The sequence below is a fragment of the Lepidochelys kempii genome, chromosome 5 (assembly GCF_965140285.1).
Source record: "Lepidochelys kempii isolate rLepKem1 chromosome 5, rLepKem1.hap1, whole genome shotgun sequence".
In the NCBI taxonomy this organism is placed as follows: Eukaryota; Metazoa; Chordata; order Testudines; family Cheloniidae; genus Lepidochelys; species Lepidochelys kempii.
In genome coordinates, this window is record NC_136384.1 from 89,678,577 (window position 1) to 89,693,196 (window position 14,620).

Here is a 14,620-nt window from a genome sequence, read left to right on the forward strand (position 1 = left end):
CAAGGCGGGACCATCGCAACTCCTGCGTCCTGCTGACATAGCAGTTTCTTCTGCACCGCAGTCACCACTGCTCGGCACCAAACAGTCCCTGAGCTACATAGCACAGTACCATCCTTCATCTCCTGCACTACTCTCCATGCATAGTGGTGAGGAAGGAGACGTGCAGGACAACCGCTTCTCCTCTCAACATTCATCCCCATCACAGATGAGACCTACATGGAATGCTGTGAAGCCTAAGCCTCACCCCTCCGAGCAGTCACAGCCCTATGCACAGCACTGGTCTTACCCATTACTGCCTTACCCCATGCAATGGCCACAATGAGGTCCTTGGCCCACATACCAGAACCCCTATTCTGGTCCCCCTTCCCCAGCAACAAGAGGTTCCAGAGTACACCCATCATTACCACATAGAGAAACCTCTGACCCCCCCTGAGACAGAGATAGAAGAAGAAGAGATACTATCTCAGGCAGATCTGGATGATTCACCACGTGCCCCGCACTCATCTTCTGCACCAGATGAAGTGGTGACGCCATCTACCCCTAAGACACCAGATAACCTGAAACAGTTCCAAGAACTCTTCAAAAGAGTAGCAAACAGCCAAGAAATTGCCTTACATGAGGTTCAGGAGAAACAACATAAGTTGTTAAAAATCTTACAATCAGCATCATCGACCAAGATTTCCCTCCCCATGGATGAGGCTATAATAGAGCCTGCAGAGGTAATATGGCAAACACCAGCATTGGCACCACCCACTAACAAAAAGGTTGACAGAAAAGACTTCGTTCCAGCCAAAGGCATGGAATTTTTCTTTTCACACCCTCAAGCCTGTTCTCTGGTAGTAGAGGCTGTTAATCAGCACAGTAAACAGCCTCATTTCCTCTCTTCACTGCAAGATAATGAACACAAGAGACTGGACCTCTTGGGTCGGAAAGTTTACTCATCAGCCACCCTTCTGCTTAAAGTTGCCAGCTATTCTGCTCTACTAGCAAATTATGACTACTCTAACTATAGTAAAATACAAGAGCTCATGGAAGACCTCCCTGAACATAAACGTCCTCAACTCAACGCCATTATCAACGAGGGTCAGGTAATAGCCTGTGCAACGCTGCAAGCCTCAATGGATGTAGCGGACAACCACAACAGCTGTGGTTATGAGAAGAACAGCATGGTTGCAGGCTTCGGGAATCCCAAAAGAACTACCACTAAAAGTGGAGGACCTCCCCTTTGATAGGGATCAACTATTCTCGTCTCAAACAGATGACGTCCTCTATACCACGAAGGCCTCCCGAACGATGCTGCGTACACTAGGCGTACACCCACTAGATGTCACTAGACACCTTGTTTAACCATCAACAACCACGATACTTCACTCAGAACAAACCCAAACAACAGGCTCAGAGACGACAAGCTGCACAGAACCAGGCCTCGTCCACATGTCCATCTACATCTAAGCCACAATTTTTGAAGTCTTGGTTGAGAGTATGCATGACCTCCTCACACCTCTAGCGCCAACAGATACCCTATCCCAAAATTGTGGTCACCGCCTAAGGCCATTTTACCATGCCTGGGCTGCGATAACCACAGATCAATTGATTTTGGAGATCGTACAATCTGGTCACACCATTCCTTTCACAGCCACCCGCCCCTAGATTCTCCCCTTCCCTGTCCCTCTTCAGAGACCCCTCTCATGAGCACCTCCTGCCACAGGAAGTAAACCGCCTCCTACTGCTAGGTGCTGTACAACCAGTACCACATCAATACCGAGGGAGGGGTTTTTATTCCAAATATTTCCTGAGAGAGAAGAAAGAAGAGGGATTGAGACCAATCTTGATCTCCAAAAACTCAAAAGGTTCATACACAACCACAGGTTCAAAATGGCCACTCTGGCCACAATAATCCTAGCACTAAATGTGGGGGACTGGTTTGCAGCCCTCTACCTCCAAGATGCGTACTTCCATATTACAATACATCCTGCCCACAGACAGTTCCTGAGGTTCACAGTTGGACACAACCACAGCCAATACAGGTTCCTTCCCTTCAGACTGTCCACTGCTCCCCGCGTATTCTCAGAAATGCTTGTGGTAGTAGCAGCACATTTTCGACACAAAGGAGTCATAATCTTCCCCTATTTAGATGATTGCCTACTCAAGGGTGCCAACCAACAAGACAGCAGGCATGCTGAAGACCACAATAGACCTGTTTCACCAGCTAGGTCTACAGATAAATGAAAAGAAATCCACTCTGGGACCAACCCAGCGACTGGAGTTTATTGGAGCTGACCTAGACTCCATACAAGCCAAGGCAATATTGCCAAACCACAGATTCACTACATTGACCAATCTTATTTTCACGGTGACCATCAGCCCACAAATTTCAGTGAGGACATGTCTTTAGATTCTGGGACATATGGCAGCTACGACTTTCGTAGTAAAGTATGCCAGACTCCGTATGCACTGTCTGCAGCACCGGTTGAGCACGGTCTGTACATCCCGCAAACACTCTCTGAACAGACATGTGACAGTGCCACCAAGGGTTATCCTCTTTCTACAATGGTGGATACAGCCAGGGAATGTATTCTCCGGGATTCCCTTTCAACAAGACCCCCTCATCAGTGACTATTACAGCAGATTCTTCCCTGATAGGTTGGGGCGCCCACTTGTACCACAATGTACAAGGCGAGTGGTCTGCGATGGAAACCCGACTATGCATCAATCTCCTGCAACTCCGCATGGTACACAATGCATACCAACACTTCCTCCCACTCATACGAGAAACCTCAATCTCTATTCTCACTGACAATGTGGCGTGCATGTTTTACATCAATCACCAAGGAGGAGCCAGGTCTCACTCGCTATGCGTAGAAGCCATGAATTTATGGAACTTCTGCAACAATATAAACATCACAGCATCAGACCTATCAGGGTGCCAAAACACTACAGCCGACAACCTCAGCAGGCACTTCTCACTGGAACATGTGTGGGAAATCCATGACCGTGTTCTCCACACAATATTCCAAAAATGGGGTCACCCAGTAATCGACCTTTTCACCTCAGCCACAAATCACAAATGTCCCCTATTTTGCTCCAAGGCAGGCCTGGCACCGGGATCATTAGGGGATGCCTTCGTAATCCCGTGAAATGCGTCACTCATGTACACCTTCCCACTGATCCCACTGGTCATCTGCAAGAAATGTCTTGACAGTGCATACATCATTCTCATTGTCCCCACATGGCCCAGACAGACTTGATTTCCATACCTCTCACATCTAGCAGTCTGTGCCCCACAACCGCTGCCTTTCTGGACGAACCTCCTGTCCCAGAACAAGGGCCTGACGCTCCATCCAGACCCAGTGAAACTCCATCTCAAAGCATGGTTCTTCTCTGTTTCCAACATGGGGAATAGAACTGTTCAGAGAAGGTAAAACAGATATTACTAAATAGCCATCGCCTCACCACTAAATATACTTACCGCCACAAGTGGAGCAGATTCTCCCTTTGGTGTCAGCAAAAACAGCTGGACACGACCAAGGTGCCTCTATCTATGATCCTAGACTACCTACTAGAACTGAAGGAAATGGGGTTAGCCATAAGCTCTATTAAAGTACACCTCACTGCCATTATGGCCCTCCACGAACAGATAGAAGGGGCTTCAATATTCGCTCACCCAACTACACAGTGCTTTCTAGCAGGTATACAAAGCATGCACCCAGAAGTATGCCAACCTCCACCACCATGAGATCTCAATCTTGTGCTCAAATGTCTCACAAGGCTACCCTTTGAGCCTCTAGCAATCTGCTCGCTTCTTCATATGTCAATGAAGGTCGCCTTCCTAGTGGCAATCACACCTGCCAGACGTGTCAGTGAAATAGGACCATTGATGGCTGAACCACCGTACACTGTATTTACCAAAGACAAAATCATGTTACGTCCTCGCCCAAAATTCTTGTCCATAGTGACTACAAATTTTCATATTAACCAAACCATACACTCACCTGCCTTCTATCCCAAGCCACATAATGACTCCCAAGAAGCAACGTTGCACATGCTAGATGTCAGATGGGCTGTATCCTTTTACTTGGGCACAACTAAACCATTTCATAAGTCAGCAAGACTATTTGTCTCTACAGCAGAGCACTCCAAGGGCTCTACAGTATTGACCCAGAGACTCTCTACCTGTATTCAAACTTGCTACCACCTGCATCACAAAGAACCCCCCCGTGGGCATCAGATCTCACTCAACGCGAGCCATGGCAACATTGACTGCATTCTTGAACAATGTCCCCTTAATATATATTTGTAGAGCTGCAACCAGGACATCAGAGCACACTTTGCACAGCATTATGCTATCACCCAAGGCCTTGTCTCAGACTCTATCGTTGGCCTTACAGTGCTCTCATCACATACTTATACATAACTCCGAACCCCTATTACCCCTGGTGGGGTACTACTCTACAAACACCTAGAGTGGACTACCCACAGGGACACCACTTGAGGAAGAAGTTACTCACCTTGTGCAGTAACGATGGTTCTTCGAGATGCATCCCCCTGTGGGTGCTCCACTACCCACCCTCCTTCCCTCTACTTCGGAGTTCACACAGCCGAGCTCTGCAGTAGAGAAGGAACGGAGGGGACAGTGGGGGGAATGCATGCTACAGGAGGTGCCAACGGCTGCATGAGACTACTCCTGTGCGCGCCCTTTCCCTGACTGAGTACTGCTGCGAGAAATCTCCGATCTCCAGCGCAGGGACGCACCGACACCTAGAGTGGAGCACGCACAGGGGGACACATCTTGAAGAACCATCGTTACTGCACAAGATGAGTAACTTCTTCGAGTTCTGGTCCCTATGTGTATTTCACTGTGGGTACACATGTTCTCCATGTGCCCGGAGCTGGAGAATTTTGAAAGCAGTGGTGGCTGCTCTGCACATGTGTCCTGGCTCACCTTGTGTTTCCTACCAAGGAAATAAAGGACGGGGTGTACTGACTTCCTCTCTAGTTCCTTCTCACTGCTGCTTGGTCTGGATTGGAACCCCCAATGTCCAAAGCTTAAACTTTCACGCCTTTTGCAAGACTCCATCTTAGTTGCCTACAAGCATGGCTTCAAACTGTGTACTTGCCAAACTGGCAGTCCATGAGCTCTCCTTTCTGGGCATCTGCGTAAATGCTGAAAAAATCTGTTCCCTCTATTACCGCTCCTGCTGCGAGTTTTGCACGAGATTCAGTAGGATAGAGCACAAGTTATTCTCATTGTTCCCGCTGGCTCAGACGGTTTTGGTTCCCTAACCTCCTACACACGTCCCAATCTCCTGGCTCAAGGGAACAGCAATATCAGGCATCCCAGACAATGGCTGCTTCATCCTGGAGTCTGTTTTTTGGATGGGCATCATTCTTACAGCAATTGTGTAAAGCTGAACAGAACATCCTTTCTAATAGCTAGGTAATATTTCCTACTGGAATCCTTACTACTAAGTGGAAACATTTCTCTGACTGGGCACATCAAAGACCTATTTCTCCAGAAGACACAGATACTCCTTTCATTCTGGACTATATTCTTTCCTTGAAGACAGCAGGTTTGTCCAATGGTTTCTAACAGGCTCACTTGACAGCAATCAGTGCATATCATTTGTCTTCACAGGGCTACTCGATCTTTGCCCACCCTCTGACTAGCAGATTCTAGAAAGGCCTGATCAGAACCTTTCTACCTACTCCTCAATGGGACTTGAACCTTGTTCTCTCAGTACTCACTAAGACTCCTTTTGAACCATTAGCTTCTTGGCCTATGTCTCTCCTATCCATGAAGGTTGCATTCCTGGTAGCCATCGCCTCAGCCAACAGGGTTGTGAGCTTTGGGCATTGATGGCAGATCCTCCTAGCACTATATTTCTTAAGAACGAGGTTTCATTATGTTTACACCCTAAATTCACCCCCAGAGTAGTCTCTGAGTTTCACCTGAACCAGTCTATCCACTAAGAAGTACTGTGTTCTTCCCAAAGCCTCACGCATCTTCAGAAGAAAGGAGGCCCTATTCCATCGATGTTCGGCGAGCCATAGTCTTTTACCTGCAGAGAATGAAAATGTTCAGGAAATCTCCTAAACCAGTGTTTCTCAATGACTGGTCTGTGGACTGGTGCCAGACCCTGAAATTTCCCTGACACACTTTAGGAAGGCAGCAAACTGGTCCCTGGTATTAAAAAGTGCGAAACACTGCCCTAGACTATTTGTCATCATAGCAGAGAGGCTGGGGTCAGGCTATATCCTCCCAAAGAATCTTGAAATGGATCTTGGGCTGTATCTTGCTCTGCTGGCAGCTGTCTAATCTTCCCCCTCCTTATGCGGTAAGAGCTCAAGCAACATCTATGGCATCACTTCAAGATGTGCCTCTGCTTGATATTTGTAAGGCAGCTGCATAGAGCTCAATCCACATATTGGCTAAATACATATCTTGGTACAGGAGTCCTCCACTGATGCATCTTTTGTAAGAGCGGTCCTTTGTTCGGCTCTGCCATCTGTGATCGTGCATCGTACCTCCTATATGAATACTGTTTATCAATCAACCACAGTGGAATGTACACAAGGACCACAACTCAAAGAAAAAGAGAGCTACTTATCTTACAGTTAGTAGAGATTCTTTGAGATGTATGGTCCCTATCTGTATTACACTATCTTCTCTCCTTTCCCTCTTCTTTGGGTCTTCTCTGATTCTTGATGGAGAGACGATCAGTTTGTCCCACCCTTTATCCGCTCAGTTGGAGGGGCGAGGTGAGCCAGGGCGCATGTGCGGACCAATGGACGCTGCTTTCCAAATTCTCCAGCTCCAGGCAGATGGAGCACATGTGTGTCCACAGTGGAATACAGATAGGGACCACACATCTCAAAGAACCTCCAGTCAGGTAAGATAAATAACTTTCTTTGCCATAGCCAATATTGGCTCTTTGTTTCCTTATACTCCCCCATCTGTCTGTATCCATCTTCTGTCTCATGTCTTATCCTTAGATGGGAAAGCTCCTTGAGATAAGGACCATCTTTTTGTTCTCTGTTTGTACAGTGCCTAGCACAATGAGATCTTGATCCATTACTACGATTCCTAGGGACTATGATAATGCAAGTAATAAATAATAATAAGCCATGGGCTCTGGTAATGACTGTGCTATTTCACTGCACCCTGCCACTGAGTTGGATGGAAAAGTTCTGTTCCTTGCACAAAGCGCATGTAGTTGGGCTTTACTCCAAGAATAGGATTTGGTCCTCCAGTATCCAGTGGCAGTGTAACCACTGTTGACGCCACCAGCAAGTAAGTAAATGGCTTATTTGGTTATATAGTCACTTTTCTACCACTGTACTACTATAGGCAAAGCACTAGCAACAGCTATAGTCAAGGCCCTGTGAGCTCTGTATCAAATTTGTCCTAAATTCTGCAGCAAGGGACCCAAGGCCTATGGAACTCAAGTACAGAAGGCTGGAAATTATGTCAATTTCAGATAAATTAAAATATGGATGTTTGTATTGAATTAAATATGAAAACTAATGATACAACCAGTACACTATTCATTGGGTTACTTAATTTAAAAAATGATAAAAAATTGTATTTAACTCTAATTATATCTATGGGATAGAACGTGAAAGTATCATAAAGTGAAAATTTCATAAAACTTTTGTGGTGCTTGCCCTGAAATTTATGTAAAAATTGGTCTTTTTAAAAGCAAATGTACAAATGATGTTATTTTAAAAGATATACATGCTGTAGCTGAAAAAAATAAAATAAAACAAAGATGGTTACCCTAAAAAACTAAAAGGTATCAATATATTTTGTAAAGTACCTTAAAATAACAATATTTTCCTGTAAAAATCACATCCACCTAACTCGTCCACGTAGTGTTCTTCCAAGCCCTGGATGTTTGGAGACTTCAGCCTTGCAACAAGCCGCAGGCTGTTTTTCACACATGCCTAAAGAGCCGGCTATGAATACTCTTAAACACTAGGTGGCATACGTTCAATATGACAACAAAACTACCCCGTCTGACAGAAAAAATGAGTGTTTAAAACATGAAAATGAAGTGCCACCTAATATTTCCAATATGGTAAAGATAGCTGGGAGAAACAAGGAGCTGGCCTTTTTAGAGCTTTCCTTGACAGTTTATACTAATGGTTATAATTATTTTTTTTTTTTAAGGTTTATGTGTCTGGTAAACTCTCCATTTACCTATAAGCTGTTTTTAAAAAAAACAACACTTTTTAAAGGTGCTAGATGCTTTTCAGCTTGAACTAGATGCACAGAATTTTAATTTAAACTGGTGTTTCAGGCACTTTGAGTAAGGGCCATGGCAGTAAATACCACGTGGAAACACTATTCCATCCCTGGATCCTGAAGTCTATAAAAAGCATTTTATTAGAAACTTTTTTTAAAAAAATGGAATTATTCTTCAGGACTTGCTTTCTTACCAAATCTTTAGGTGTTTTCTTTATCAAAAAATTATGTTTGTCACTCTTTTTTGTTTTATAAAAATTAAAATAAGGGTTTATGCAAGTGTTTATTTTGTTGCCACTGTTATGAGTGCTGTAAAAGAGCCTAAATCTTATAAGTGAAAAATATGGGTTTATTTTGGAGCTTACATTTACTAATATACCATCTCGTTTAATAACGGCCATAAAATGTGATGGTCTTATGTGTGCTGTTATATAATGGCACAGAAAGGCTGAAAAAGTCACTAATTTAAAAACACATTTTTGGTCTCTAAGATGCAGTAAATGTTTTTAGGTAACATTAGAAATGCCAAGATACATAGAAGGGTATGGGATTATGAAAAAATGTGTCAGACCAAAGTGTATACTGTAGTTGCTGAACCACGGAGAAAAGAAGGCAAATTGATTTCTTGTCATTTAGTTTTGTTGATGTAACCAGAACGTCAGAGTGCATCCAACAGGGCTAGTATACAGAGAAAAGGGAAAAAAAAGTTTGCTCATCTGCTCCTTTCTGTTGGCTGCAGGAGTTACATGCATAAAACCCCCTTTTCACCTGTCTGCCACCATTAATATTTTCTAGATACTTGTCATACACAGTTCTAGATCCCAGATCTGTACATTTGACCTGTCTAGTCTGCCTAGTGTAACTGTCAGTCTCGTGTCTTCCTTGTTGTTTTTAAGGAGTCTAATCCTGGGATGCTGAGCCCTTTACAGGGTTTGGTCCAAGATCTCTAGTTTAGTAACTGCAGCATAGTAGTGTCCACTGGCAATGTTGTACATTATACAATGAAAGCTAACTGTGTATGAGTTGCATCTTAATTAGGGTCTAATTTTCTTCCATTTCTTTTTTGATAGCCACAAGCAGCATGTCACCCTGCCATCTTCAAAATTGTTGATGAAATTTTCAAGTAAGTTTTTTGGTAACTTTTACAGTGAGGATTTTAAATGTTCAACTTTTAGACAGAATGTTGATATAAGGGTATGTTGATTGATTATAAACAGAGGACTGTGAGTTCGGAATTGCGGGGCCTAACTGTGTCATTGTTTAGATATGTGATCTCTGATAAACTCTGTACCTTAGTTTACTGTTCTGTAAAATGAGTATAATACCTGTGTCATGTAGTATTGTGAAACCTAATGAATGTAGAGCACCTTGAGATCCTCATATAAAAGGCATTATGGCCTAGATCCACAAAGGTGACTCAGGCATGCTGATGAGAGAGGTATATCCGAAGCCCTGCACCTCTCACAGAGTTAGGAACCTAAACCCAGGCTTCTATCTCTGCTTGCACTCCACAGTCAGGAACCCCTCTCCTAGAATCAGGTGGCTTAGCTGGCTAATCTGTTTTTTGCAAGAATGAGTTGGGTGCCTGCCTCACTCCACACAAAATGGTGCGGGGCAGAGAAGAAGGAGGTGGTGCTGGTGCAGTTCAGTCAGCAGTTATAGCACTCATCCAGGATGTGGGAGACTCGGGTTCAATTTCCCCCTCGGCCTGATTCTTAGAGTGGATTTGAACAGCAGTCTCTCAGCTCTCAGAGTGCCCATACTACTGGGTGATGGGATATTCTGACATGGGTCTCCCTCAGTCTCCTGCTGAAGCTGGTCCACTATGTATAAACAGAGCCATTTTGTCAGAAAGAGAAAGTGAGAGAATGACTCTCTAGCCTGGTGGTTGGAGGCACCCACCTGAGAGGTAGGAGACCCAGGGTCCAGTCTCCCTGCTCCAGTGACTCTTCTATAACTATTAAACATAGTGGAACAGCTTCAACAGGAGAGACTGAGGGAGCCCCACATAAAAATATCCCATAGTCTGTGGTTAGAGTCTCCTGAGAGTTGGGAGACCCCTGTTCAGATCCTTTCTCAGAACCAGGCAGAAGGGGGAATTGAACCAGGGTCTCCCACATCCTTGGTGAGTGCTCTAACAACTGGACTAAAAGTTATAAGGTGGGCAGCGGCAGCACCACTACCTGCTGCTGCCACATTTTGAATGGGGCATGATCCGGTTAGGGGTGGTCTGAGTACGCCTACAGGAGAGGGCCCTGGAAGTGAGACAGGCATTTTTCCATCTGTCTTCCCCTGATTTGTGGTTCACACTAGGGCATGGATGGGAAATAGGTGTCCAGGTGCCTAGAATGAGGCAGCAGTGCACTTGTCCAGAAGCACAAATTTAGGAGCCTAAGGAATGTCTATAATGGAAATTTAGGTGCTGAGTGAGTTTAGGCTCCTACAGTGTTGGGCGGGAGCCACGTGGGCCTTCTGTGGATTGCAGTGATGCCTTAAACTGGGATTTAGGTGCATAAATCTGTGCTTTAGGCATCTAAGTCCCTTTGGGGATCTGGGCCCAAGAACTACTGTTGATACAGTTGACTAGATTATACTTTGGCCCTCAAAACTGAATTTGTTTTATATTTCAAGACAAACTTGTGGTTGAAAGACAGAATGTTAAAAATGTAAATACTCCAATTATTGTACTGTTGGCAGTGTAAAGACTTGAGGATTAACTAAAATATTTGCCCCTGTTGATAAGACATCACACAAGTCTGCTGGCTATCTTCAACTATGACAGTGAATCTGATCTTTGTATTAGTAAGGTATTGAACAACCAGTAGATAAGGAATGTGAGTTTTTCAGTGCATTAAAAATAACCTGAAGCATTATACACAATTCGCCACATGGGGGCTTCCAATTCTTTGTAGTGGGTTTTCAGTGTTTTTTCTTTTTTTCTTTACTTGACTATCACTTGCACTCATTTATTTATATCATTCCTTTAAAAAGGCAAATAGCCCGTTTCACACTGATGAAGTAGCAGTTTTAAATACGTGATGGTATATTTAGTGTAAACCAGACATTTATGAGCCACAGCTCATCAAATGTTCTCCTTCATAAGGAAAAACAGCTTTTAGGGATATATCTGTTTCCTGGGAATTGCATTAGATTGGATTTACAGCTCAGATGTGAGGTGTTCACTGGCGTAGGATTTGCTTTTCTCAATCACAGAATCTTAAAGTTGACCTGTCCTTGGGAAGGGCGAAAGTTTCTTTCACAATTATTTAAATGTCGAGGGATCTTCTTGGTGGTAGTTATAGAACATCTCTGATTGATGAGTTCCCTGATTAAGATGCAGGTGAGTTGCTATTTCATATACATTTGGGAATCGCTTAGTTTTCAGTGGTTTGATGTCTCAGAATAATAGTAAATTGTAATCAGGGACCTGTGGGTTCTGTGGTATATACTGGACCTAAATTCTGCAACAAGGGTCCCAATTTCTGTGGCATAAAATTTCGCAGCCAATTTAAATTCCTTTTTACAGCATGCAATATGTGTCTGACGATATCTGCAATCAGATGTCACCAGTGTGGTGCTCTGCTCTATCCAATGTTGATAAGTCGGCTGCATGCATATGTGTTCTCCCTGTATGCAGGAGTGGCAGGTTTGTGTAATTTTTGGTGGTGCCCAGAACAGGTCCAAGTCCCGCCCTTCCCCCCCCCCCCCCCCGACACCTACCTTGTAAGCCAATATACAGTAACGCCTCACTTAAAGTCGTCCTGGTTAACATTGTTTTGTTATGTTGCTGATCAAACTTGTTTTTTCGCGGACCACTTGAAAATAGCTGCAGGTCTTGGTGGACCACTTTAATGATCTTTCCAAATGTTGTTTGTGCCATTAGCTAACTATTGTAAAGTGCTTTGGATAAAAGTGCTATATTAATAATAATTAACGTTTTTTTTCTTCTACACATAAAAGCACACAACTCATATTTTAATATCGGTAGTCTTAACCTTTCTAATGTGATGGATGTGCCCTCTCTCCTCCACCGGGGCAGCCCCCAAGCTGGGGCTGGGAAGGAGTGTGGGGGGGTCTCTCCCTCTCTCCTCCACCGCAGAAGCCCCCAAGCTGGGGCTGGGAATGAGGTGGGGTCTCTCCCCCGCCACAGCAGCCACAGAGCTGAGGCTGGGAAGGAGGGCCGTCTCTCTGGCAGCTGGAGCTCGGGAAAGACGCCTCTTTCTCTGGCCGCTGCAGCTCTGCACATCCCAAATTACCCCAACCCCCTCTTCTCACACCACTGCCCCCTCCCACTTCCTCCCTATTCCCCCCAAGTCCACCACCTGACCTTACGTGTGCATCTTCTCCAGGGTCCAGGCACCTAATTAGTGGAGCCACGCCTGCGCAGCTCCACTAATTAGGAGGGTGGCCCTTCATTCTGTCATGTGCGGCCCCTCAGGTGCCTGAATGGAGCTCATGGACCACCTGTCTGGAGCTCACGGACCACAGTTTGAGAACCTCTGAATTAGAGAACATGATCTTTTAAAGTAGCGCAATTCTCCCTTATAACGTTGTTTGGCAGTTGCCTGCTTTGTCCACCACTTACAGAAAGCAGCCCATTGGAGCTAGCTGGTGGGGGCTTGGAACCAGGGTGGGCAGGCAGCCTCCCCATCAGCTCCCCTAAGTTCCCTGTGTGGCAGTTGCCCAGCAAGCTGTCAATTGCTGGCCAGTTCAGGGTCCCTCCCCACACTGCCGTGTGCTGCTCCAGCCCTCTGCCTTGGAACTACTCCCGTGAACCTCCGGCTTGCTGTGCGGGGTGGGGAGAGGAGGACAGAGGGGTGCTGATGTCAGGGTGTCCCCTTCCCCCACTCCTGCCCCCCATCTCCACAGAACAGTAGGGGGACATGACAGGGCTCAGGACCAAGGGAGCTTGCTGGCAGCAGCTGCTGTCTCAACTTGCTGATCTAATTAAAAAGGCAATATACTTAGAGTGGGGTCAGCCAACTTAAATGGGCAGTGCTTCTCTCACACACACACACACTCTGTGTCTGTCTGTCTCTCTGCCATTCTGTCTCCCCTCCCTCCATTCGTGCTGCCTTGTAGAGTGTAAGGCTACATTAGCAATAATGTGTTAACCCGTGAGGGCTCAGCAGAGTGCTAATTCATCATTTAGCAGTAAGGCATTCCCTGGGAAATAGCCCACCCTCTGACTCCACCACCTCAACCAAGTTTCACAATCATCTTTGCTGTGTACAGTATTAAATTGTTTGTTTAAAACTTATACTGTGTATATGTATTAAAATATAGTCTTTCATCTGGCAAAAAAAAAATTCACTGGAACCTAACCCCCCACCCCTTTACATTAATTCTTATGGGGAAATTGGATTTGCTTAACATCATTTTGTTTAAAGTAGCATTTTTCAGGAACATAACTATAACGTTAAGTGAGGAGTTACTGTATATTTTTAAAAATAATGTAAAAATGTGAGGGCTCTGGGGTGGGGCTGGTGATGAGGGGTTTGGGATGTGGGAGGGGCTCAGGCAGAGGGTTGGGGTGCATGGGTCAGGGCAGTGGGGTGGGGCTGGGGATGAGGGGTGCAGCGGTGTGGGAAGAGACTCAGGGCTAGGGCAGAGGGTTGGGGTGAGGGCTCTGGGCTGGTGATTAGGAGTTTGAGGTACAGGCAGGCCAGAGAGGAGGACTCCCCCCAGCCCTCTCCCCGCCAGCAGCAGCAAGCTCCAGGGGAGGGGCTCCCCTCTTCCCCCTTGCACCACACTCACCTCATACCACTGCCAGTGTGCATGCTCCTAGAGCCCCTCTGAGGTCCAGAAAGCCCCCTCGCCTCCCCTGTGATGGGTGCAAGGGCGGAGACTACCATCACATGTGTGCTTCCTCTCCTGCTGCTGCCCCTCACTGTAGCCTCACTGGGGGTGGGGCTGCCCCTTGTCCAGCGTGGAGAAGGAGCAGTGACTGTGGGCAGGGCAGCCCCCGTGCTGGTGAAGGGTCCTGCTGGAAAAGGGAAGGGTCTGAGGCGGAAGGGCAGGGGCAAGGTCAGCCTGCCCTGGCACTAGTGGGAGGGGGGCATTAGGATCTTGCGGCAGCAGTTGATGCCGGGAGCCAGCAGAGCTGAGGCAGCGTGGAGCTGTAGGGACATTCCAGGGCCAGGGGAGGCGCGTGGGGGGAGCAAATGGGGACTGGGGGACACTCAGGGGAGGTGCGCGGGGGCAGCAGGTGGGGATGGGGGAGAGACCCAGACCCACACATTGGTGGAGCCCTGAATATTGGTGGAGCCCGGGCACCAAGGGCCCATACAACTCACCACCCCGCCTGTGTGCTGTCCCAGCGCTGCGGAGATAGCTTGCACAGCAGATCTCGAGCGAACCACCCAGTGACCACAG

The 14,620-nt window shown here is 46.1% G+C and overlaps 1 protein-coding gene across 11 annotated transcripts in view; it reads left to right on the plus strand.

The window, feature by feature from the left end:
- FANCC (FA complementation group C) overlaps positions 1 to 14,620 on the plus strand; it is a 156,756-nt gene that overhangs the window by 106,496 nt on the left and 35,640 nt on the right. For all 11 annotated transcript variants that reach the window (XM_073344975.2, XM_078852864.1, XM_078852865.1 and 8 more), the window contains one exon: positions 9,316 to 9,368. In XM_073344975.2, coding sequence (XP_073201076.2) covers positions 9,316 to 9,368 — 53 coding nt within the window. The remainder of the gene's footprint in view (positions 1 to 9,315; positions 9,369 to 14,620) is intronic.